At 43.0% G+C, this 27,037-nt stretch overlaps 2 protein-coding genes across 2 annotated transcripts in view; one reads left to right on the forward strand and one right to left on the reverse strand.

Annotated features, from left to right (window-relative positions):
* pald1a (phosphatase domain containing paladin 1a) overlaps window positions 1-23,240 on the reverse strand; it is a 400,383-nt gene extending 377,143 nt beyond the window's left edge. Inside the window, exon 1 of the mRNA XM_061909782.1 lies at window positions 23,102-23,240. The gene's annotated coding sequence lies outside the window, so the exon portion shown is untranslated. The remainder of the gene's footprint in view (window positions 1-23,101) is intronic.
* Window positions 17,050-27,037, forward strand: part of ndr2 (nodal-related 2) — a 56,510-nt gene continuing 46,522 nt past the window's right edge. The window contains exon 1 of the mRNA XM_061909848.1: window positions 17,050-17,120. Within this exon, the coding sequence (XP_061765832.1) occupies window positions 17,050-17,120 (71 nt within the window). The remainder of the gene's footprint in view (window positions 17,121-27,037) is intronic.

Genomic DNA, 27,037 nt, shown 5'->3' on the forward strand with positions numbered 1-27,037 from the left:
TGGGTATTAATCCAACGGAGTAAGTCTTGGTCATACCAATGCCGATACTTTTTCAATGCCATTAAAGGATTCCATTTTTTATCACAATTATAATCAGACAAAAACACAAGATAGCCGTCTAACAATATCAATTAAGTATTAAAAGTTATTTCCTACTACTGGTTGTGAAATAAATCCTTAGGTCTTTGTTCTTAAAGCCCTCCTGTGTCCAGGGACATACTTCCTAAGTTTGTAAACGATAACAAAAACGAGAAAATATTTTTTTGACTTGGTAGATTGTGCCCCCTCGTAAGAAACAAAAGACGAATGCAACGACTGCGAGAGAGTACAGTACTGTGGCGGCAGCGGTGCTAACATGGTATGTATTTATTTTTATTTTTTGTTTTTGTTCAGTCATCGGTGGAGCTCAGGAAAGTATTTGAATGTTGTTTTTAATATTGTTGTGCAGCACTTTGGAAACATTTTGTTGTTTAAATGTGCTATATAAATAAAGTGGATTGGATGGTATGAACACAAGAGGGAAACATTAAACAACATCAAAGACATAAAAGACATTAAAGGAGTACAGAGGAGATGCAAACAGCTGCCACTTCAGGGGTGCTATTTCTACATACAGCTATAAATGTAAAACAAAGGAATAAATAAGAGCAACAAATAATACATGTTGCGTACATACTATTGCACCATGCATAGACAAATAACTAAACAAAACAAACACATTTCAACCTACTTCGATATTTGCATTCTTCCACCCCTCTTTGTTCACAGTCAAGAGTGCTACCTTACAGTTAGGGGTTAGCACATCTTCCTACAGTGTGTAGTGCAGTATGTTTAGCTATTTTTCATCCCCCAGTGATAATGGTACTTATAGGAAACACGGTTTATTTGCCACCATGGAGGCAACGGTTGCTGGCTTATACAGATGCGCGGGATAGGCAATTATATCGTCCGCCACCGCATCACCAAAGTCGTCATCCACTCGCAATCCACCCGAACCAACATTACATCAGAACCGTACCCGCCCGCCAACCGCCCGCTGAAATACATCAGAGGTCGGCTGCCTTTACCACTCACAGAGCTATTTAAACCTGTTTCACAGAGTAATTAAGACAATTGGAGCCGCTAACGTTCTCGCGACTATCCAATAGCGTTCATCCTGATGACAAGAATATGGGCGTGCTGTGAAGCCATTGCCTTAGACACCTTCAAAAACATGTACTAACCGACTATTAGTCCGGCAACATGTTGTGTGCAGCTTCCGCAATCACACATACAAGATTGAAAGGCATACTGGGTGATACAGAGTACACTGATGGTTGTGATATAAACAACTTTAACACTTACTAATATGCGCCACGCTGTGAAGCCACACCAAACAAGATTGACAAACACATTTCGGGAGAACATCCTCACAGTAACACAACATAAACGCAACACAACAAATACCCAGAATCCTTTGCATCCATGATAATTCCTGACTATTTTATACACCCCGCTAGCGGCAACCACCCCCCCCCCCCCCCCGTGCGTCGGTAAGATGGGCGGGGTTGGGGGGCGCGGGGGTGTAAAATATATTCGGGAAGTGTTACAGACACAAAGGATTCTGGGTATACCCAGAATTTTACACCCCCCCCCACACACACACACACCTTACCGACGCACGGGGGGTGGGGGTGGGGGGGTGGCGGGGTTTGCTGCTAGCGGGGTGTATAAAGTAGTCAGCTAGTGTCACGGATAAAAAGGATTCTGGTTATTTGTTGTGTTGCGTTTATGTTGTGTTACTGGGAGGATGTTCTCCCGAAATGTGTTTGTCAATCTTGTATTGTGTGGCTTCACAGCGTGGCGCATATTACTAGGAGTGTTAAAATTGTTTATATCACAACCATTAGTGTACTCTGTGTCACCCAGTATGCCTTGCAGTCGTGTGTGTGTGTCTGCGGAAGCCACACTCACCATGATGCTGGACTGAGAAGTAGATCGTACATGTTGTAGTAGGCGACAAAGCCAATGGCTTCATAACACGCCCTAATACTTATTATGACTGCCGGCAGTCATTCTAGAGAATAATAGCGTCTCCTATTGTCTTCTTTGCCTAATGACACAGGTCTTAAATGGCACTTTGAATGGCAAATGATACCGATCCCAGAACCATGTATATCAAATATTTCCGGATGGTTCAACCGCCACCCGCCCGAATCTAATTAAAATCTATTTTTTCGTCATGTCACCCGCCCGACCCGCGGTTTATCCGCGGACTCCGCGGATAAACCGCGCATCTCTACTGGCTTAGAACAGGCTCTGCACTGTGGAGAGACATTCGCTGCTCGGTAGAATGCAACAGTGCGTTGAGGAAGGTCAAATTTCCAGGGTGGCGCTACGACCTGCTCAGTGGCCCTGTGGTTTTAGTGTCCGCCCTGACATCGGAAGGTCGTGAGTTCGAACCCCGGCCGAGTCATACCAGAGACTATAAAAATGGGACCCATTACCTCCCTGCTTGGCACTCAGCATCAAGGGTTAGAATTGGGGGTTAAATCACCAAATTTTTACCAAGCGCGGCCACCGCTGCTGCTCACTGCTCCCCTCACCCAGGGGGTGAACATGGGGATGGGTCAAATGCAGAGGATAATTTCACCACACCTAGTGTGTGTGTGTGATACAGTGGTACTTTACCTTTAACTTTAAAGGCCTACTGAAACCCACTACTATCCACCCCACTGTCTGATAGTTTATATATCAATGATGAAATATTAACAATGCAACACATGCCAATACGACCTTTTTAGTTTACTAAATTGCAATTTAAATTTTGCACGAGGTATCCTGTTGAAACCGTCGCGGTATAATGACGTCACGGATTGTAGAAGACATTTGGTTCCAGCCCCATCCCAGCTATAAGTGGTCTGCTTTAATCGCATAATTACACAGTATTCTGGACATCGGTGTTGCTGAATCTTTTGCAATTTGTTTAATTAATAATGGAGACCTCAAAGAAGAAAGATGTAGGTGCGAAGCGGTTTTAATAGCGGCTGCCTTTAGCAACACAAACACAGCCGGTGTTTCCGTGTTTACATTCCCGAAGGTGAAGCTTTACCATGGAACAGAGCGGTCAAGCGAACATAGTTCTCTACCACATGTCAACCGGCAGCTTTCGGTGAGAAAATTGTGGTAATAAATCGGCTCTTACCATAGACATGAGCGGAGCTTACGTTGTTCCTCGTGCACCTGTCAAAGAGGCAGCTGCGGACTGTCTTGCCTCCTCCGACCGGCATCCCCCGAACGTGGGATGCTTCCACCGTGGAGGAGAAAAAAAGCTCAGCCCGGCCTCCTCGAGAAACGTGGCTTACCTCAGAGACACTGGCGGTCACAACACCCGTGGCCAGACCCCTCCGACTTTCAGGTACAACTATATAATCTCACTAAAACACGTGTTACACAATAAGCAGATAAGGGATTTTCCAGAATTATCCTACTAAATGTGTCTAATAACATCTGAATCGCTACCACTGCCCTGTCTTTTTTTTTCCTAGTCCTTCGCTCTCACTATCCTCATCCGCGAATCTTTCATCCTTGCTCAAATTAATGGGGAAATTGTCGCTTTCTCGGTCCGAATCGCTCTCACTGCTAGTGGCCATGATTGTAAACAATGTTCAGACGTGAGGAGCTCCACAACCCGTGACGTCACGCACACATCGTCTGCTACTTCCGGTACAGGCAAGGCTTTTTTATTAGCGACCAAAAGTTGCGAACTTTATCGTCGATGTTCTCTACTAAATCCTTTCAGCAAAAATATGGCAATATCGCGAAATGATCAAGTATGACACATAGAATGGACCTGCTATCCCCGTTTGAATAAAAAAATCTAATTTCAGTAGGCCTTTAAAAGCATCGTCACAATATAACGATTTAAAGGTCTATCATCGGCCAAATTTATATCATTTCTATGGTATATCGTCTATATCCCGCATTCCTAGTAGTACATGGTATTTTATTTATTTATTTCTTTTTATTAATCAATCCAACAATACAATACACAAAAATACCATATTAATTGAATGCAAACCCGACACAGCAATATTCAGAATAGCAATAAACAGAGCAATTGAGAAGACACACAAACATGACAACAACAGCATCAATATTAGTAACAATTTCAACATAGCAGTGATTAAAAATCCCTCATTGACATTATCATTACAGACATCCATCCATCCATTTTCTACCGCTTGTTCCCTTTCAGGGTGGCGGGGGGCGCTGGCGCCTATCTCAGCTACAATCGGGCGGAAGGCGGGGTACACCCTGGACAAGTCGCCACCTCATCGCAGGGCCAACACAGATAGACAAGACAACATTCACACTCACATTCACACACTAGGGACCATTTTTTTTTTTAGTGTTGCCAATCAACCTATCCCCAGGTGCATGTCTTTGGAAGTGGGAGGAAGCCGGAGTACCCGGAGGGAACCCACGCATTCACGGGGTGAACATGCAAACTCCACACAGAAAGATCCCGAGCCTGGATTTGAACCCAGGACTGCAGGACCTTCGTATTGTGAGGCAGACGCACTAACCCCTCTGCCACCGTGGCAGTATGTGTTATTTTATTATATTTAATATATTTTTAATGTATTATTTTGCTGTTTAAAAAGGTGAACTGCACTTTTTTGGGAATATATCCTATCATTCACAATCCTTATGTAAGACAAAACATTTTTAATGTATTCTAAATAGTAAATAAATGCAGTCAAAAGTGAGATTACAATGGAGCCTATGGGAGCCACTGTATTGTACAAATGATTACATCTATTTCCATTCTTTCTTTCTTTCATGCTTCAGGTTTGAGGAGAACTGTCATAAGAAAGAGGATGTATTTGCATGACAGGATACACCCTCTTGTGAAACGTCTCTGGTCTGTCTCAGAACGGGAACCAGCAGAGCCTGGCGGCACATATTACACCACAGACGGCTTGTCGACATAAAGAAAGTGCCAAAAAGAAATAGTAGAAATGTGCACACTTTAAAAATGAACCTCCTAAATGTGCTTAAAGGGGAACATTATCAGCAGACCTATGCAAGCGTCAATATATACCTTGATGGTGCAGAAAAAAGACCATTTATTTTTTTTAACCGATTTCCGAACTCTAAATGGGTGAATTTTGGCAAATTAAACGCCTTTCTGTTTATCGCGCTGGAGGCGATGACGTCAGAATGTGACGTCGCCGAGGTAACACAGCCGCCATTTTCATTTTCAACACATTACAAACACCGGGTCTCAGCTCTGTTATTTTCCGTTTTTTCGACTATTTTTTGGAACCTTGGAGACATCATGCCTCGACGGTGCGTTGTCGGAGGGTGTAACAACACTAACAGGGAGCGATTCAAGTTGCACCACTGGCCCGAAGATGCGAAAGTGGCAAGAAATCTGCCGCCAGACCCCCATTGAATGTGCCGGAGTGTCTCCACATTTTACCGGCGATGCTAAGGCAGACATGGCACAGAGATGTATGGATAACCTGCAGATGCATTTGCAACGATAGTCAACAAAATCACAAAGGCGAGTTTTGTTGATGTTGACTGCCAGCTAATCGATGCTAACATGCTACGCTAATCGATGCTAACATGCTATTTACCGGCGGTGCTAAAGCAGACATGGCACAGAGATGTATGGATAACCTGCAGATGCATTTGCAACGATAGTCAACAAAATCACAAAGGCGAGTTTTGTTGATGTTGACTGCCAGCTAATCGATGCTAACATGCTACGCTAATCGATGCTAACATGCTATTTACCGGCGGTGCTAAAGCAGACATTGCACAGAGATGTATCAATAACCTGCAGATGCATTTGCAACAATAGTCAACAAAATCACAAAGGCGAGTTTTGTTGATGTTGACTGCCAGCTAATCGATGCTAACATGCTACGCTAATCGATGCTAACATGCTATTTACCGGCGGTGCTAAAGCAGACATTGCACAGAGATGTATCAATAACCTGCAGATGCATTTGCAACGATAGTCAACAAAATCACAAAGGCGAGTTTTGTTGATGTTGACTGCCAGCTAATCGATGCTAACATGCTACGCTAATCGATGCTAACATGCTATTTACCGGCGGTGCTAAAGCAGACATTGCACAGAGATGTATCAATAACCTGCAGATGCATTTGCAACGATAGTCAACAAAATCACAAAGGCGAGTTTTGTTGATGTTGACTGCCAGCTAATCGATGCTAACATGCTACGCTAATCGATGCTAACATGCTATTTACCGGCGGTGCTAAAGCAGACATTGCACAGAGATGTATCAATAACCTGCAGATGCATTTGCAACGATAGTCAACAAAATCACAAAGGCGAGTTTTGTTGATGTTGACTGCCAGCTAATCGATGCTAACATGCTACGCTAATCGATGCTAACATGCTATTTACCGGCGGTGCTAAAGCAGACATTGCACAGAGATGTATCAATAACCTGCAGATGCATTTGCAACGATAGTCAACAAAATCACAAAGGCGAGTTTTGTTGATGTTGACTGCCAGCTAATCGATGCTAACATGCTACGCTAATCGATGCTAACATGCTATTTACCGGCGGTGCTAAAGCAGACATTGCACAGAGATGTATCAATAACCTGCAGATGCATTTGCAACAATAGTCAACAAAATCACAAAGGCGAGTTTTGTTGATGTTGACTGCCAGCTAATCGATGCTAACATGCTACGCTAATCGATGCTAACATGCTATTTACCGGCGGTGCTAAAGCAGACATTGCACAGAGATGTATCAATAACCTGCAGATGCATTTGCAACGATAGTCAACAAAATCACAAAGGCGAGTTTTGTTGATGTTGACTGCCAGCTAATCGATGCTAACATGCTACGCTAATCGATGCTAACATGCTATTTACCGGCGGTGCTAAAGCAGACATTGCACAGAGATGTATCAATAACCTGCAGATGCATTTGCAACGATAGTCAACAAAATCACAAAGGCGAGTTTTGTTGATGTTGACTGCCAGCTAATCGATGCTAACATGCTACGCTAATCGATGCTAACATGCTATTTACCGGCGGTGCTAAAGCAGACATTGCACAGAGATGTATCAATAACCTGCAGATGCATTTGCAACGATAGTCAACAAAATCACAAAGGCGAGTTTTGTTGATGTTGACTGCCAGCTAATCGATGCTAACATGCTACGCTAATCGATGCTAACATGCTATTTACCGGCGGTGCTAAAGCAGACATTGCACAGAGATGTATCAATAACCTGCAGATGCATTTGCAACGATAGTCAACAAAATCACAAAGGCGAGTTTTGTTGATGTTGACTGCCAGCTAATCGATGCTAACATGCTACGCTAATCGATGCTAACATGCTATTTACCGGCGGTGCTAAAGCAGACATTGCACAGAGATGTATCAATAACCTGCAGATGCATTTGCAACGATAGTCAACAAAATCACAAAGGCGAGTTTTGTTGATGTTGACTGCCAGCTAATCGATGCTAACATGCTACGCTAATCGATGCTAACATGCTATTTACCGGCGGTGCTAAAGCAGACATTGCACAGAGATGGATCAATAACCTGCAGATGCATTTGCAACGATAGTCAACAAAATCACAAAGGCAAGTTTTGTTGATGTTGACTGCCAGCTAATCGATGCTAACATGCAACGCTAATCGATGCTAACATGCTATTTACCGGCGGTGCTAAAGCAGACATGGCACAGAGATGTATGGATAACCTGCAGATGCAGTTGCAACTATATTATGTTTCCTTCCACCCACATTTAATGCGAAACAAACACTTACCAATCGACGGATTTAAGTTGCTCCCGTGTCAAAAGATGCGAAAGTCCTGATCGTTTGGTCCGCACATTTTACCGGCGATGCTAACGCAGCTATTCGGCCATGCTATGACTATGAATTCGCTCAATAGCTTCAGTTTCTTCTTCAATACTTTCATACTCCAACCATCCGTTTCAATACATGCGTAATCTGTTGAATCGCTTAAGTCGCTGAAATCCGAGTTTGAATCCGAGCTAATGTCGCTATATCTTGCTGTGGTATTCCCATTGTTTGTTTACATTGGCAGCACTGTATGACGTCACAGGGAAATGGCCAGTGTCTTCGCAGAGAGCGAAAATAAGGCACTTTAAAGCTTTATTTAGGGATATTCCGAGACCGGTAAAATTTTGAAAAAAACTTCAAAGAATAAAACTGATTTTTATTGTTTTTAACCCTTTTGAAATTGTGATAATGTTCCCCTTTAAAATGTAGCATTACAATGTAACTATTACTGCCATCTCAGGAAAAATGGTCCTCTTTTGCTATGTTAACTAAGTTTTTAGGCAATGTTGAGGTTTTTTTTTTTTTTTTTTTGCATGATCCAGCAAAATAAACAACTTTTGTACGGTTTCCCATACATTCATTTAAATAGATTTGGTGCTACTTGTTAACCCTTAGGTCATTAACACACTATAATGGGACTGTCTGTGAACAGTGTTTCCCATACAATTATTTACATTTGGAATGACTAAAATATATCTGGTGTTTCACATTCCACATTTATAAAAAAAAAAAAAAAATTAGGTTGCAAATAAAATAATTAGCTGTATTGTAAGGATAAGATCACGGGTACAAGCGGCCGAAATGAGTTCGGGTCTCTCCCTTAGAGATAGGGTGAGAAGCTCTGCCATCCGGGAGGAACTCAAAGTAAAGCCGCTGCTCCTCCACATGGAGAGGAGCCAGATGAGGTGGTTCGGGCATCTGGTCAGGATGCCACCCGAACGCCTCCCTAGGGAGGTGTTTAGGGCACGTCCAACCGGTAGGAGGCCACGGGGAAGACCCAGGACACGTTGGGAAGACTATGTCTCCCGGCTGGCCTGGGAATGCCTCGGGACGAAGTGGCTGGGGAGAGAAAAGTCTGGGCTTCCCTGCTTAGGCTGCTGCCCCCGCGACCCGACCTCGGATAAGCGGAAGTAGATGGATGGATGGATAAAATAATTAGCTTTTTTTATTTAAATGTTTCTGCGATGAAGTGGCGACTTGTCCAGGGTGTACCCCCCTTTTCGCCCGATTGTAGCTTAGATAGTCTCCAGCAACCCCAAAAGGGAATAAGCGGTAGGAAATGGATGGATGGATGGATGGATTTAAATGTTTCCTTTTTGTTTGCGTTTTTTGCATTACAAGATGGTAATATTTGTCATTGCAGGTAATATACAGTATGTCCTGCCCTTTCCTGGCAACAATGGTTGCCAAACTAAATTGTTTTTCTAAATCAGAGTTTGAAATTTGACACAACAGGCTTCCATAGCTCGTCAGCAAACAGTGCAGAGCAGTTGGTCTAGTACGGGGGTCAGCAACCCGCGGCTTTTTAGTGCCGCCCTAGTCGCTCCCTGGAGCATTTTTTTTTTTAAAGTTTGAAAATGTGAAAAAGATGGGGAAATTATTTTTTGTTTGTTTGAGGACAAACATGACACAAACCTTCCCAATTGTTAGAAAGGCCACTGTTTAATATGTTTGTGTGTATGCTTCACTTATGAGAGTATTTGGTCAACATCCGTTTTGTCCCACTACTTTCGGCGGTTCTTGAACTCACCACTGTGAGGCAACAGTTTGTTTACATGTAAAATCTTCCACTCCTTTGTCTCATTTTGTCCACCAAAAGTTTTATGCTGTGCGTGAATGCACAAAGGTGCGCTTTGTTGATGTTATCAAATTGTTGGAGTGCTAATCAGGCATATTTGGTCAGTGCATGACCGCAGGCTAAACAATGCTAACATGCTATTTAGGCTAGCTGTATGAACATATTGCATCATTATGCCTCATTTGTAGCTATATTTGAGCTCATTTAATTTCCTTTACTTTTATCCTCTTAGTATATCATTTAATCTTGCATGTCTCATGACACATTATCTGCATGTAATATCGGCTGCATTTCTGATTTGTGTGCCATGTTGTTCCAGACCACAGCAAACGTTACCTAGCTTGCCAAATATTTTAATAAATCTTTTAAAAGAACACAGCCTGCCGTTTCCTCTAACTTGGACACACACATATATACCTTTGGCCGTGAAAAAACAGTAATTTCCAGGAGTTGTCCCACCTTCTAAGTAGCCTATGATTTACTCATTGTTTCTAATTTTGTAAAAATGTGTAGAATAAATATTACATTTCAACATTTCTGTAAATGAAGATTTTCATCAGCCTGCCACACATAGTCATTCTGATAGTAGGCTATCATAGCTAATATCAATCAATGTTTACTTATATAGCCCTAAATCACTAGTGTCTCAAAGGGCTGCACAAACCACTACGACATCCTCGGTAGGCCCACATAAGGGCAAGGAAAACTCACACCCAGTGGGACGTCGGTGACAATGATGACTATGAGAACCTTGGAGAGGAGGAAAGCAATGGATGTCGAGCGGGTCTAACATGATACTGTGAAAGTTCAATCCATAATGGATCCAACACAGTCGCGAGAGTCCAGTCCAAAGCGGATCCAACACAGCAGCGAGAGTCCCGTTCACAGCGGAGCCAGCAGGAAACCATCCCAAGCGGAGGCGGATCAGCAGTGCAGAGATGTCCCCAGCCGATACACAGGCAAGCAGTACATGGACACCGGATCGGACCGGACCCCCTCCACAAGGGAGAGTGGGACATAGAAGTAAAAGAAAAGAAACGGCAGATCAACTGGTCTAAAAAGGGAGTCTATTTAAAGGCTAGAGTATACAAATGAGTTTTAAGGTGAGACTTAAATGCTTCTACTGAGGTAGCATCTCGAACTGTTACCGGGAGGGCATTCCAGAGTACTGGAGCCCGAACGGAAAACGCTCTATAGCCCGCAGACTTTTTTTGGGCTTTGGGAATCACTAATAAGCCGGAGTCCTTTGAACGCAGATTTCTTGCCGGGACATATGGTACAATACAATCGGCAAGATAGGATGGAGCTAGACCGTGTAGTATTTTATACGTAAGTAGTAAAACCTTAAAGTCACATCTTAAGTGCACAGGAAGCCAGTGCAGGTGAGCCAGTACAGGTATATATGTATGTATATATGTATATAAAGGTATATACAGTATAGGTATATATGTATGTATATATGTATATAAAGGTATATACAGTACAGGTATATATGTATGTATATATGTATATAAAGGTATATACAGTACAGGCGTAATGTGATCAAACTTTCTTGTTCTTGTCAAAAGTCTAGCAGCCGCATTTTGTACCAACTGTAATCTTTTAATGCTAGACATGGGGAGACCCGAAAATAATACGTTAAAGTAGTCGAGGCGAGACGTAACAAACGCATTGGTTATTGATCTCAGCGTCTTTAGTGGACAGAATGGAGCGAATTTTAGCGATATTACGGAGATGAAAGAAGGCCGTTTTAGTAACGCTTTTAATGTGTGCCTCAAAGGAGAGAGTTGGGTCGAAGATAATACCCAGATTCTTTACCGTGTCGCCTTGTTTAATTGTTTGGTTGTCAAATGTTAGAGTTGTATTATTAAATAGAGGTCGGTGTCTAGCAGGACCGATAATCGGCATTTCCGTTTTTTGGGCGTTGAGTTGCAAAAAGTTAGCGGACATCCATTGTTTAATTTCATTAAGACACGCCTCCAGCTGACTACAGTCCGGCGTGTTGGTCAGCTTTAGGGGCATGTAGAGTTGGGTGTCATCAGCATAACAGTGAAAGCTAACACCGTATTTGCGTATGATGTCACCTAGCGGCAGCATGTAGATGCTGAAGAGTGCAGGGCCAAGGACCGAACCCTGGGGAACTCCACACGTTACCTTAACATAGTCCGAGGTCACATTGTTAAGGGAGACACACTGCATCCTATCAGTAAGATAAGCGTTAAACCAAGACAGGGCTAAGTCTGACATACCAACTCGTGTTTTGATACGTTCTAATAAAATATTATGATCGACGGTATCGAAAGCAGCGCTATAGACACTTACGTCATGTGTTGCCTTCATTATAACACTTATATAAGACTTTAAATTTTTTGTGACTCCAGACAGATTGGCTTTTTGTATTTTTGGTCCAATATGGCGAAGTTAGCATCAATATTTGTTTTCAGACTTTAGTGACTATACACCTGTAAGAAGAAATATATTTGTGGTTTTAGGTCCATTTTGTTAGGTTATAATCTCATTTGTTGAAGTTTAAAATGATCGAGAGGCTAGCGCCATAGAGCAAGTGCCACCTTTGTCCTGTATGATTGAATTGCTTTTTATCAGTTAATACCAAACTGTATTTTTGATTGATTTATCATGATTTCTACATGCATGTGTATATTAATCATATTATTTAGTCTTACAATAACTTCATTGTGGAGACTATCAATAAACAACCTCAAGTTGGAAGTTTTTTTCCATCCCTATTTTGAAAGAATGTTTACATATCTGTCTAAAGTGAAGTGAAGTGAATTATATTTATATAGCGCTTTTCTCTAGTTACTCAAAGCGCTTTTAAATAGTGTTAGATTTAAACCAGTGTGGGTGGCACTGGGAGCAGGTGGGTAAAGTGTCTTGCCCAAGGACACAACGGCAGTGACTAGGATGGCGGAAGCGGGGATCGAACCTGGAACCCTCGAGTTGCTGGCACGGCCACTCTACCAACCGAGCTATCATACGTAAGGCCCGCGGACATGATTGGTTTTATCCGACCCACGGGATGAGTTTACAAAATATAAAAATTACCGGTAGTTGAAATTTTTGAATGAAAGAAACTGCTGTTTTAAATGTGTCCACGAGATCAGTGTTTTTCAACCACTGTGCCGCGGCACACTAGTGTGCCGTAAAATACAGTCTGATGTGCAGTGGGAGATTATTGAATTTCACCAATTTGGGTTAAAAATATTTTTTGCAAACCAGTAATTATAGTCTGCAAATGATGTGTTGTTGTTGAGTGTCGGTGATGTCCAGAGCTCGTCAGGGTAACCGTGTAATACTCTTTCATACCAGCAGATGGTAGCGGGTAGCTAAATACTTTCTAGATGTCGGAAACAGCGGGAGCGTGAAGGTAAAAATGTGTCTAATGCTTAAATCAAAAACAAACAAAAGGTGAGTGCCCCTGAGAAAAGGCATTGAAGATTAGGGAAGGCAATGGAGAACGAAACTAAAACTGAACTGAATGCTGGACAACAGCAAAGACTTACTGACGGCAAAGACGGCGTCCACAATGTACATCCGAACATGAAATGACAATCAACAATGTCCCCACAAAGAAGGATAAAAACAACTTAAATATTCTTGATTGCTAAAACAAGGTAGATGCGGGAAATATGGCTCAAAGGAAGACATGAAACTGCTACAGGAAAATACCAAAAAAAGAAAAAAAGCCATCAAATTAGGAGTGGAAGACAAGAACTAAAACATTACACACGGGAAAACAGCTAAAATCTCCAAATGAGTCACGGCGTGATGTGACAGGTGGTGACAGTACACCTACTTTGAGACAAGAACTATACTGATGCATGCTTGGTTATGATTTAAATTCATATCTAACAATTGTGACAACAACTTTTTACTGTCAACTGAGTTTTGTTTTTTAATGATTTTTGCTGGTGGTGCGCTTCCGGATTTTTCTCAACGCAAAAAAATGTGCCTTGGCTCAAAAAAGGTTAAAAAACACTGCACTTGCTGTCTCAATAGCATTTATTTGTATCTTTGAAGTTTATTCTACACATGTAAAAAATAAAATAAACCACAGGTTAGTTCACCAGTCTTAAAAAATGAACAAACTACGTAAATAACATCCTTTAATTAGATTTTTATATAATTATTTTATCTTGATAGATTGAAAATTAACACCAATGAGTTGACGGATGAACATTATCACATAATTTATTAAGAAAATATAAATAACGACAAATAAAGATAGAATACTACAAACCGCAACATGTAAGTGTTAAAAAAATACAACAACAACATTAGCATTTGTGCATTTTCTGAATGTGCTTGTTCTATTTTTAAACAGTTGTCTTTATTTTTAAGTTATCATGCAGTGATTTTACCAGCCCTGGCCCACTTGGGAGTAGATTTTTCTCCATGTGGCCCCAGATCTAAAATGAGTTCGACACCCCTGGTTTAAACAAATTCCAACATTCAGGGAGGGCAAAATATTATATGTAAATAAAATAATTGAAAATTACAGTAAAACAGTAATTATGCAACAAGATATGTCAATACTAGTAACATAAAAGATTTGCCTTGAAATATAAACAATTTTTTTGCCTTTTAAAAAAGTATGCGCCATAACCAAATATGTCAATTATGTGACGATGTCATTTTGACCACGCACCCACCGCCACAAATTCCCGTTCTTTGTGAAACACCTGCAAAGGCAAACGACGTTGTTTCTCTCCTACGGCGGCCATCCCGATTGCGTGCGAATGCCTAAGACCAATTATGCAAATTCAACGATGACATCATAACGTTGTGTAAACCGGCAGAAATACAGTGTAGTCCTGTGTGAAACACATATTATGAAGCTTGTATTTATGTTCATTTTATTTATTTATTTTTTTGTCCTGTCCAGCTTCTCAGGCAAATCATATAGTTGATTAGATTAGATTAGATTAGATAGTACTTTATTTATTCCGTCAGGAGAGTTCCTTCAGGAAAATTACAATTTTCAGCACAATCCCATTCAAGATCAGACAAACATTACAGGGAGACAGAACAGGATCGCTGACGGGTCTGCCGACTTCCAGCGCCCCTTACAAAAAAGATGAGATACAGGTAAACATGGGGGGCGGGGGGAAGAAAAGAATAGAAGATTAAAATAAAATTTTAAAAAAATAAAAAAATAAAAAAATAATTTAAAAAATCGGTCTTAGCCTGGGCCCTGGAGTGGGTGATGTTTATGTTCATTAAAAAAAACTATTATTTTGTATTTTGTCCTGCAGTCCTGGGTTCAAATCCAGGCTCGGGATCTTTCTGTGTGGAGTTTGCATGTTCTCCCCGTGAATGCGTGGGTTCCCTCCGGGTACTCCGGCTTCCTCCCACTTCCAAAGACATGCACCTGGGGATAGGTTGATTGGCAACACTAAATGGTCCCTAGTGTGTGAATGTGAGTGTGAATGTTGTCTGTCTATCTGTGTTGGCCCTGCGATGAGGTGGCGACTTGTCCAGGGTGTACCTTGCCTTCCGCCCGATTGTAGCTGAGATAGGCGCCAGCGCCCCCCGCGACCCCGAAAGGGAATAAGCGGTAGAAAATGGATATTATTTTGTATTTGTATATTATTAACAAGAGTGGGTTGAATGTTTTAGGCTTCTTAACAGATTTTGAATATTTTTTATTTTAGAATTGCATGAGCGATCCATATTTAGACCATGGGCTGCATGTCGGAAAAATAAACTCCCTTTCCCATACCTAATCAGCGCAGCATCATTTAAAACCACTTGATGGGGGGTGGCTGTTCAACATCAAGCAGGAATAAAACAGCTTAATCATTTCTATGCTCGTCAAATCCATTCATCTTGAGGAGTTTCACCTCTCAAGCTTGATTAAATTGCTGGTTGGAAGCACCAGTTTGGGTTCTGCCAACCCCCCCCCCCCGCCGACCTCGGCCCGCTCCCCTTCCAAGGACGTGAGGAAAGGTGATAAGAATGGTCCAAAACATCAAAGCGCATCATGTGATTTGTCCTCATTCTGACCCTATGCTAAAGTAGATGTCGGCATAGGGCATGGGGCGGCATAGCTCAGTTGGTAGAGTGGCCGTGCCAGCAACTTGAGGGTTGCAGGTTCGATTCCCGCTTCCGCCATCCTAGTCACTGCCGTTGTGTCCTTGGGCAAGACACTTTACCCACCTGCTCCCAGTGCCACCCACACTGGTTTAAATGTAACTTAGATATTGGGTTTCACTATGTAAAGTGCTTTGAGTCACTCGAGAAAAGCGCTATATAAATATAATTCACATTCACATGTCTCCTGTTTGTGACATTAGTGGCGCCCCCTGTAAGTTCTGGTCAAAATGCTCTTAAAAAAAACAACCTTCTAGCATACATATAATATAGACATCTTCAAAGTTGTATCATCATTAGATACATTCTCAATGACTCATAGGCATTTATTGCTAAGTCTCAAGACGTTTCGTTTAGTGGCGGCCATTAGGGATGTAACGGTACGTGTATTTGTATTGAACCGTTTCGGTACGGGGGTTTCTGTTCGGTTCGGAGGTGTACCGAACGAGTTTCCACACGGACGTATTAGGTAGCGCACCGCACGTTGTGTAAACAATGCAGAGCGAGGCACAACACACGGCAGGCAAGCAGCGACCGGGCTAGGACAACATGCAAAAGCCAGAGCTGGAAGACCCTCCTGCCTCGTTAACATCCCCCCTCTGGGAACACTTCGGCTTTGCGGTGCGATACAACAATGGAGTGAAGTGAAGTGAGTTATATTTATATAGCGCTTTTCTCAAGTGACTCAAAGCGCTTTACATAGTGAAACCCAATATCTAAGTTACATTTAAACCAGTGTGGGTGGCACTGGGAGCAGGTGGGTAAAGTGTCTTGCCCAAGGACACAACGGCAGTAACTAGGATGGCACAAGCGGGAATCGAACCTGCAACCCTCAAGCGGGAATCGAACCTGCAACCTTCAAGTTGCTGACACGGCCACTCTACCAACCGAGCTAAGCCGCACCACAAACTGAACTGAACTGAACCGGATATTAATAATTAATTGTGTTGTCATTTTTGTGTTTGCACCTTTACTTTAGTTAGTAGTGTTCTTTCTAGTGGGATTAAAGATTGACATAATATATTTATTAATTAGCCAACGAGGGTACAGGGTTCGCAATATAAGGCGCCATAATGCATGGGCTTACCTCGGCTGAAGCCCAGGAGCCCCTCGCCAATCAGAGGGCCCCGATTTTGGCGGCGTAATGCAATGATTGGTGTTTATAGCTGTTAATCACCAACAGTTCAGCTTTGCCTAGAGATTGTGTGCAGAGGCAAATCTTCCTCAGCCCTAAGGCCCACACTTAGGTTAAGTCGGGCCTGGCCGCAAATACACTAACCAATGAAGTTGCGTCGAGGGCCACAAGACGTGAGCCTGGACCAAGAGTTTGAGACCCCTGACAAAGACACAGAGTACAATATATGAGGGCGGAGGTTTGCCGACATTGTTCAGCAGCAGTAGGGCATGCTTCTGCCAACACGTCAAACATGCTAACCTCTTTGAAGCGGCACCACCACCTAGTCAACCTCGCTTTAAGGAAGAGAAAGAGGAGCGTGGTGCAAACACCATTCAAGTAGACTCTCCTCGGCCAGCCAGGCAGGGCTGAAGCAATAACAGAGGTTTTTATGCACTTAAGATGTGACTTTAAGGTTTTACTACTTACGTATAAAATACTACACGGTCTAGCTCCATCCTATCTTGCCGATTGTATTGTACCATATGTCCCGGCAAGAAATCTGCGTTCAAAAGACTCCGGCTTATTAGTGATTCCTAGAGCCCAAAAAAAGTCTGCGGGGTATAGAGCGTTTTCCGTTCGGTGTCCAGTACTCTGGAATGCCCTCCCGGTAACAGTTCGAGATGCTACCTCAGTAGAAGCATTTAAGTCTCACCTTAAAACTAATCTGTATACTCTAGCCTTTAAATACACCTCCTTTTTAGACCAGTTGATCTGCCGCTTCTTTTCTTTCTCCTATGTCCCCCCCTCCCTTGTGGAGGGGGTCCGGTCCGATGACCATGGATGAAGTACTGGCTGTCCAGAGTCGAGACCCAGGATGGACCGCTCGCCTGTATCGGTTGGGGACATCTCTACGCTGCTGATCCGCTTGAGATGGTTTCCTGTGGACGGGACTCTCGCTGCTGTCTTGGAGCCACTATGGATTGAACTTTCACAGTATCATGTTAGACCCGCTCGACATCCATTGCTTTCGGTCCCCTAGAGGGGGGGGGGGTTGCCCACATCTGAGGTCCTCTCCAAGGTTTCTCATAGTCAGCATTGTCACTGGCGTCCCACTGGATGTGAATTCTCCCTGCCGAATGGGTGTGAGTTTTCCTTGCCCTTTTGTGGGTTCCTCCGAGGATGTTGTAGTCGTAATGATTTGTGCAGCCCTTTGAGACATTTGTCATTTGGGGCTATATAAATAAACATTGATTGATTGATTGATTTATAGCAGCACATTTTAGACCATACATCCATTCATTTCCTACCGCTTGTCCCGTTCGGGGTCGCGGGGCGTTGCTGTATTGCAGGGGCGCTCACACTTTTTCTGCAGGCGAGCTACTTTTCAATTGACCAAGTCGAGGGGATCTACCTCATTCCTATTTATAATTTATATTTATTTATTTATGAAAGAGACATTTTTGTTAACAAGTTAAATGTGTTTAATGATAATACAAGCATGTTTAACACACATAGATTATTTTCTTTCATGAAGACAAGAATATAAGTTGGTGTATTACCTGATTCTGATGACTTGCATTGATTGGAATTAGACAGTGGTGCTGATAACGTCCGCATTTTCAAATGGAGGAAAAAAAAAGTCCTCCTTTCTGTCCAATACCACATGAAAGTGGTTGGATTTGGCATCTCATTTGTCCAACTTGCATACTCCTTTTTAAACACTTTGTTATGAGAGTAGCATATGTGTGTGGCCCTTTAATGTCTGGCAGCAGGTGAGTGACGTCAGTGAGTGTGCGGGTGGGCAAGCAAGTGAGAAAGCGGTCGCTGAGGGCGGGGGAGAAATACATTGGCATCAAACTCCGTAGCTTGTTAGCTTTCTGAGACTCTTATTTTGTTAGCACAGGCAGGATGAAACAAGTCTTTTATGGTGAAGACAGGAACTGTGCAGTCGGTCTTTAGAGTTTTGACAGTAGGTACGGAGTCTCTAGAAATAAAATGTGTTTCTCTGCGTCCGCCCTGTTAGTGATTTTTTTCTTAAATATGAGCTCGCAGCAGCCAGCGTCATCTCACAAGATCCTCGGGTGCCGAGAATGTCAAACAACTGACGAAAGTGAAGTCTTGGTATGATTGATGATTGCTCATTTTTATGTCTATTTTTTAATGCCTGGCTTGAGATCGACTGACACACCCTCCGAGATCGACCAGTCGATCGCGATCGACGTAATGCCCACCCCTGCTGTATTGCATTAAAACTAGATTTTGACCCACTTCTATGGTGGAAGAACAATAAGCCCATATATCCTCTTACTGCAAAATTAGCCAGGCTGGGGGAAAGTTAATCTGAGGCTGAGTTGACTTGAAACTGTTTAATGTTGCACTTTTTATATGTAGAAAAAAAGTTTTATCATTTTATTTCTTCCGAGCAACAATTGGAGGCAGTTTAATGTTGTTTAAAGTGGACCCCGACTTAAACAAGTTGAAAAACTTATTGGGGTGTTACCATTTAGTGGTCAATTGTACGGAATATAACTTGTACTGTGCATTGACGATTTTAGTTTAGTTTATTAAGGATCCCCATTAGTTTACACCGCAGTGGAGACTATTCTTCCTGGGGTCCAGGCAAAAAACATCACACAACCACAGAACAAACGATTAAAATGCAGTACAACATGATCCAATAATAAATTGTCATAATACAAAAATAGCAACAACAAAGAACCAAAAAATACTAATAAATGTGGTTACATAATAATTTTCATACCAAAGATAAAAATAGCAATATAAAAATAGATACACTGTATACATTTTTGCAAAAATAAAACAAAGAACCAATGGCCTAAAATATACACATTAGTGTACCAAATACAAACAATAAGTGACGAAAAAGTATCATCCATCCATTTTCTGCTGCTTATCCCATAATCAATAAAATACTCAATAGTCAATAAAAACAGTCATGACATTAGGTACAATCTAGAATAATCTCTTTACGCAATACTTCTCCTTTTAGTTTATTCTTAAAGCCCACTATGCTGGTGATTGATAGCAGATATTGTGGAAGTCTATTCCAGTAAGTGATTGCCCGATACATTACAGTCTTTTTCAAAACATCACTTTTGGGTTTAAGACGGGTGAGAGCACCTCTTTGGGCTAGCCTGGTACCGTAGTTGTGACTGTCACTAGCCTGGTACCGTAGTTGTGACTGTCACTAGCCTGGTACCGTAGTTGTGACTGTCACTAGCCTGGTACTGTAGTTGTGACTGTCACTAGCCTGGTACCGTAGTTGTGACTGTCACTAGCCTGGTACCGTAGTTGTGACTGTCACTAGCCTGGTACCGTAGTTGTGACTGTCACTAGCCTGGTACTGTAGTTGTGACTGTCACTAGCCTGGTACTGTAGTTGTGACTGTCACTAGCCTGGTACCGTAGTTGTGACTGTCACTAGCCTGGTACTGTAGTTGTGACTGTCACTAGCCTGGTACCGTAGTTGTGACTGTCACTAGCCTGGTACCGTAGTTGTGACTGTCACTAGCCTGGTACTGTAGTTGTGACTGTCACTAGCCTGGTACCGTAGTTGTGACTGTCACTAGCCTGGTACCGTAGTTGTGACTGTCACTAGCCTGGTACCGTAGTTGTGACTGTCACTAGCCTGGTACTGTAGTTGTGACTGTCACTAGCCTGGTACTGTAGTTGTGACTGTCACTAGCCTGGTACCGTAGTTGTGACTGTCACTAGCCTGGTACCGTAGTTGTGACTGTCACTAGCCTGGTACTGTAGTTGTGACTGTCACTGGCCTGGTACTGTAGTTGTGACTGTCACTAGCCTGGTACTGTAGTTGTGACTGTCACTAGCCTGGTACAGTAGTTGTGACTGTCACTAGCCTGGTACCGTAGTTGTGACTGTCACTAGCCTGGTACCGTAGTTGTGACTGTCACTAGCCTGGTACCGTAGTTGTGACTGTCACTAGCCTGGTACTGTAGTTGTGATTGTCACTAGCCTGGTACCGGAGTTGTGACTGTCACTAGCCTGGTACTGTAGTTGTGACTGTCACTAGCCTGGTACCGTAGTTGTGACTGTCACTAGCCTGGTACTGTAGTTGTGACTGTCACTAGCCTGGTACTGTAGTTGTGACTGTCACTAGCCTGATACCGTAGTTGTGACTGTCCCTGGCAAGCAAGAGCTGAGAATACAGATATGAGGGTTTATGGTATGTATAGATGTTTTTTAAAAATAGAATCAAACTACAAGCCAGTCTTTCATCAACTTTCATCCATGACAATTCATGATGCATGATCTCATTGCCAGTCCTAAATGAGCAATGGAGAGCTAGTCTGGCAGCTCTGTTTTGGGTAAGCTGGATTTTATTTAGATTTTATTTATTATTTTTATTGACGTCGTCAATGTTCTCTACTAAATCCTTTCAGCAAAAATATGGCAATATCGCGAAATGATCAAGTATGACACATAGAATGGACCTGCTATCCCCGTTTAAATAAGAAAATCTCATTTCAGTAGGCCTTTAAATGACAGCGCAGATATGTTTTGACACATTTGCCATCCATCATCCATCATCTTCCGCTCATCCGAGGTCGGGTCGCGGGGGCAGCAGCCTAAGCAGGGAAACCCAGACTTCCCTCTCCCCAGCCACTTCGTCTAGCTCTTCCCGGGGGATCCCGAGGCGTTCCCAGGCCAGCCGGGAGACATAGTCTTCCCAACGTGTCCTGGGTCTTCCCCGTGGCCTCCTACCGGTTGGACGTGCCCTAAACACCTCCCTAGGAAGGCGTTCGGGTGGCATCCTGACCAGATGCCCGAACCACCTCATCTGGCTCCTCTCGATGTGAAGGAGCAGCGGCTTTACTTTGAGTTCCTCCCGGATGGCAGAGCTTCTCACCCTATCTCTAAGGGAGAGACCCAAACTCATTTGGGCCGCTTGTACCCGTGATCTTATCCTTTCGGTCATAACCCAAAGCTCATGACCGTAGGTGAGGATGGGAACGTAGATCGACCGGTAAATTGAGAGCTTTGCCTTCCGGCTCAGCTCCTTCTTCACCACAACGGATCGATACAACGTCCGCATTACTGAAGACGCCGCACCGATCCGCCTGTCGATCTCACGATCCACTCTTCCCTCACTCGTGAACAAGACTCCTAGGTACTTGAACTCCTCCACTTGGGGCAGGGTTTCCTCCCCAACCCGGAGATGGCACTCCACCCTTTTCCGGGCGAGAACCATGGACTCGGACTTGGAGGTGCTGATTCTCATTCCGGTCGCTTCACACTCGGCTGCGAACCGATCCAGCGAGAGCTGAAGATCCCGGTCAGATGAAGCCATCAGGACTACATCATCTGCAAAAAGCAGAGACCTAATCCTGCGGTCACCAAACCGGAACCCCTCAACGCCTTGACTGCGCCTAGAAATTCTGTCCATAAAAGTTATGAACAGAATTGGTGACAAAGGGCAGCCTTGGCGGAGTCCAACCCTCACTGGAAATGTGTCCGACTTACTGCCGGCAATGCGGACCAAGCTCTGACACTGATCATACAGGGAGCGGACCGCCACAATCAGACAGTCCGATACCCCATACTCTCTGAGCACTCCCCACAGGACTTCCCGAGGGACACGGTCCAATGCCTTCTCCAAGTCCACAAAGCACATGTAGACTGGTTGGGTAAACTCCCATGCACCCTCAAGAACCCTGCCGAGAGTACAGAGCTGGTCCACAGTTCCACGACCAGGACGAAAACCACACTGTTCCTCCTGAATCCGAGGTTCGACTATCCGACGTAGCCTCCTCTCCAGTACACCTGAATAAACCTTACCGGGAAGGCTGAGGCTGAGGACACATTTGCACTCTTTTTAATTTGGGGTGTCCTGATTTTCATCAACATACATGAAAGAAAGGTCATTTAATGACACATAAGGCCATTTTAAACTGTATTCTAAAAATGTGTGGTGTGTGTAGCAGAGGTGAAAGGTCATGGGGGGGGGTGTATGCCCCACGCTGCAAACCCAACCCCCTCTTTTACTTTGACTACTTTCCTTTAAGAACACATTTACTCTTTTATTGTTGAATATGCCGCAAATAGCTCAGGTAATATCACTCCACTAGAAATGACTTAGGTGGGGGGAAAAAGGTGTTAGCTTAGCATCCTGCTAGCGAGATGAAAGATAGCTTCTAAGCGAGTATGTCAACTTTTCAAAGACAAGCTAACTCACCATCGCAGCTCACGGCGCGGAGAAAAACCTCGACAAAAACACACGTTTCTTCGGACACTCCGACCGGATGGAGCGAGAGGTCGCCTGCAACTAAGTCACTCATTGATTTTTTTTTTTTTTTTTTGAGGGTCCTTTCTTCGCAAAGGAGGCAAAAAAAAAAAAAAAAAAAGCACTTTTTTCACTGTGAGAGAGAAGTCTATGTGCGCATGCGCAGGAGTCCTTAACGGAGGCTGTTGCTAGGGAGAAAAAGAAGAAAATTATTAGAATTATTAAAGACGTCATTATTCAACACAAATAATGATATTTAAATATTAATTAGGCATTGAATATTTTGCATGAATGAAACATTAAAAACACCAGAATTGTATTAATTTTATCTGTTTTTTGTAATTATTGTCTTTTCTTACTCTTTCAATCAATCAATCAATCAATGTTTACTTATATAGCCCTAAATCACTAATGTCTCAAAGGGCTGCACAAACCACCACGACATCCTCGGTAGGCCCACATAAGGGCAAGGAAAACTCACACCCAGTGGGACATCGGTGACAATAATGACTATGAGAACATGATACTGTGAAAGATCAATCCATAATGGATCCAACACAGTCGCGAGAGTCCAGTCCAGAGCGGATCCAACACAGTCGCGAGAGTCCAGTCCAAAGCGGATCCAACACAGCAGCGAGAGTCCCGTTCACAGCGGAGCCAGCAGGAAACCATCCCAAGCGGAGGCGGATCAGCAGCGCAGAGATGTCCCCAGCCGATACACAGGCGAGCAGTACATGGCCACCGGATCGGACCGGACTCCCTGCATCAACGAGAGTGGGACATAGAAGTAAAAGAAAAGAAACGGCAGATCAACTGGTCTAAAAAGGGAGTCTATTTAAAGGCTAGAGTATACAAATGAGTTTTAAGGTGAGACTTAAATGCTTCTACTGAGGTAGCATCTCGAACTGTTACCGGGAGGGCATTCCAGAGTACTGGAGCCCAAAATGAAAAAGTTCTACAGCCCGCAGACTTTTTTTGGGCTTTGGGGATCACTAATAAGCCGGAGTCCTTTGAACGCAGATTTCTTGCCGGGACATATGGTACAATACAATCGGCAAGATAGGATGGAGCTAGACCGTGTAGTATTTGTTTCTGCTGGATCTACTCTCTATTTCAGTGGTTCTCAAACGGGGGTACTTGAAGGTATGCCAAGGGGTACGTGAGATTTTTTTTAGAAATATTCTAAAAAATAGCAACCATTCAAAAATCCTTTGTAAATATATTTATTGAATAATACTTCAACAAAATATGAATGTAAGTTCATAAACTGTGAAAAGAAATACAACAATGCAATATTCAGTGTTGACAGCTAGATTTTTTGTGGAAATGTTCCATAAATATTGATGTTTTTGGTGAAGGAATGTTTAGAATTAAGTTAATGAATCCAGATGGATCTCTATTACAATCCCCAAAGAGGGCACTTTAAGTTGATGATTACTTCTATGTCTAGAAATCTTTATTTGTAATTGAATCACTTGTTTATTTTTCAACAGGTTTTTAGTTATTTTTATATCTTTTTTTCCAAATAGTTCAAGAAAGACCACTACAAATGATCAATATTTTGCACTGTTATATCAATCAATCAATCAATGTTTACTTATATAGCCCTAAATCACTAGTGTCTCAAAGGGCTGCACAAACCACTACGACATCCTCGGTAGGCCCACATAAGGGCAAGGAAAACTCACACCCAGTGGGACGTCGGTGACAATGATGACTATGAGAAACCTTGGAGAGGACCGCACATGTTGCTTTCGGTTCCCCTCTAGGGGAACCGAAAGCAATGGATGTCGAACAGGTCTAACATGTTCAATCCATAGTGGATCCAACACAACTGTGAGAGTCGAGTCCAAAGTGGATCCAACACAGTAGAGAGTCCCGTCCATAGTGGAGCCAACAGGAAACCATCCCAAGCGGAGGCGTATCATATTATATTATACAATTTAATAAATCAGAAACTGATGACATGGTGATGTATTTTACTTCTTTATCTCTTTTTTTTTCAACCAAAAATGCTTTGCTCTGATTAGGGGGTACTTGAATTTAAAAAAATGTTCACAGGGGGTACATCACTGAAAAAAGGTTGAGAACCACTGCTCTATTTTATGCTGCCCTTTTATTTACTTTTATTTTATTATTATATTTTTGCTGCAGCTGTTCCATATACTGTTATAGTGTACATCAGGGGGTCTCAGACCTGCGGCCCACGAGACGTTATTTTGCGGCCCCCAGCTTAATATGAAAGTTTAAAGACCTACTACTACCAACCACGTAGTCTGACAGTTTATATATCAATGATGAAATATTAACATTGCAACACATGCCAATACGGCATATTTAGTTTACTAAATTGTAATTTTAAATTTCCCGCAAAGTATCCTGTTGAAAATGTCGCGGAATGATGACGCGTATGTTGACACGTGCGCGTGACGTCACCGGTTGTAGCGGACATGGTCTTCCGGCACCAATCAAGGCTAAAAGTCGTCTGCTTTAATCGCATAATTACACAGTATTCTGGACATCTGTGTTGCTGAATCTTTTGCAATTTGTTCAATTAATAATGGAGACGTCAAAGAAGAAAGATGTAGGTGGGAGCAGTGTATTGCAGCTGCCTTTAGCAACACAAACACAGCCGGTGTTTCCTTGTTTACATTCCCGAAGGTGAAGCCTTACTTTGGAACAGAGCAGTCAAGCGAACATGGTTCCCGACCACATGTCAACCGGCAGGTTTCGGTGAGAAAATTGTGGTAATAAGTCGGCTCTTACCGTAGACATGAGCAGAGCTTGTGTCCTCCTGCAACTGCGGACTCTCTTACCTCCTCCCACCGGAGACACTGGCGGTCACATCACCCGTGGTCACACCCCTCCGACTTTCAGGTACCATATAATCTCACTAGTAACACAATAAGCAGATAAGGTATTTTCCAGAATTATCCTAGTAAATGTGTCTAATAACATCTGAATCGCTACCACTGCCCTGTCTTTTTTTTTTCTAGTCCTTCACTCTCACTATCCTCATCCACGAATCTTTCATCCTTGCTCAAATTAATGGGGAAATCGTCGCTTTCTCGGTCCGAATCGCTCTCGCTGCTGGTGGCTATGATTGTAATCAATGTTCAGATGTGAGGACCCCTACAACTTGTGACATCACGCGCACATAGTCTGCTGCTTCCGGTACAGGCAAGGCTTTTTTATTAGCAACCAAAAGTTGCGAACTTTATCGTCGATGTTCTCTACTAAATCCTTTCAGCAAAAATATGGCAATATCGCGAAATGATCAAGTATGACACATAAAATGGACCTGCTATCCCCGTTTAAATAAGAAAATCTCATTTCAGTAGGCCTTTAATGTTTGTGGCCCGCAAGTTTTATATGAATGGCGCTTGACAGCGTTGTGTGCGGAGCTGAAGTAATCGACCAATGACAGTGTGGTACATGGCTCTCGAGGGCCAAACATTGACGTCACTTGCATGATGCAAGCAGAGAAACGCAAACCACCTCCCACCCCCAAACCCTCACCCTCCCCACCGTTGGCTCCAGATAGACAATTTTTTTTTTATCTCGGTCCAAAATGGCTCTGTCAACGTTCTGGGTTGCCTACCCCTGCGTTAGTGGAAAAGCGGCAAAGGAGTGAAAGCGACAGAGACGTTGCCATGGAGACGAGGGTTTTCTTACGAGCCTGGCTGCAGTCACGCCGCGACACCTGTCCGTCAGTAATAACCTGGACCACTTCAAACCAGTGTTTGTTGGATTTTTTTTTTTTGCTTAATTTGCATTGCCTCACACAATGAACACTACATACATTTCTATATGATGCCAGATAACACTGCGGGAGCCGTCAGTTTTTTTGCTCTCGCTATCCCTGTACTTTTCCGGCTATTATCCACC

The sequence above is a fragment of the Nerophis ophidion genome, linkage group LG08 (genome assembly GCF_033978795.1).
Source record: "Nerophis ophidion isolate RoL-2023_Sa linkage group LG08, RoL_Noph_v1.0, whole genome shotgun sequence".
Taxonomy (NCBI): Eukaryota; Metazoa; Chordata; class Actinopteri; order Syngnathiformes; family Syngnathidae; genus Nerophis; species Nerophis ophidion.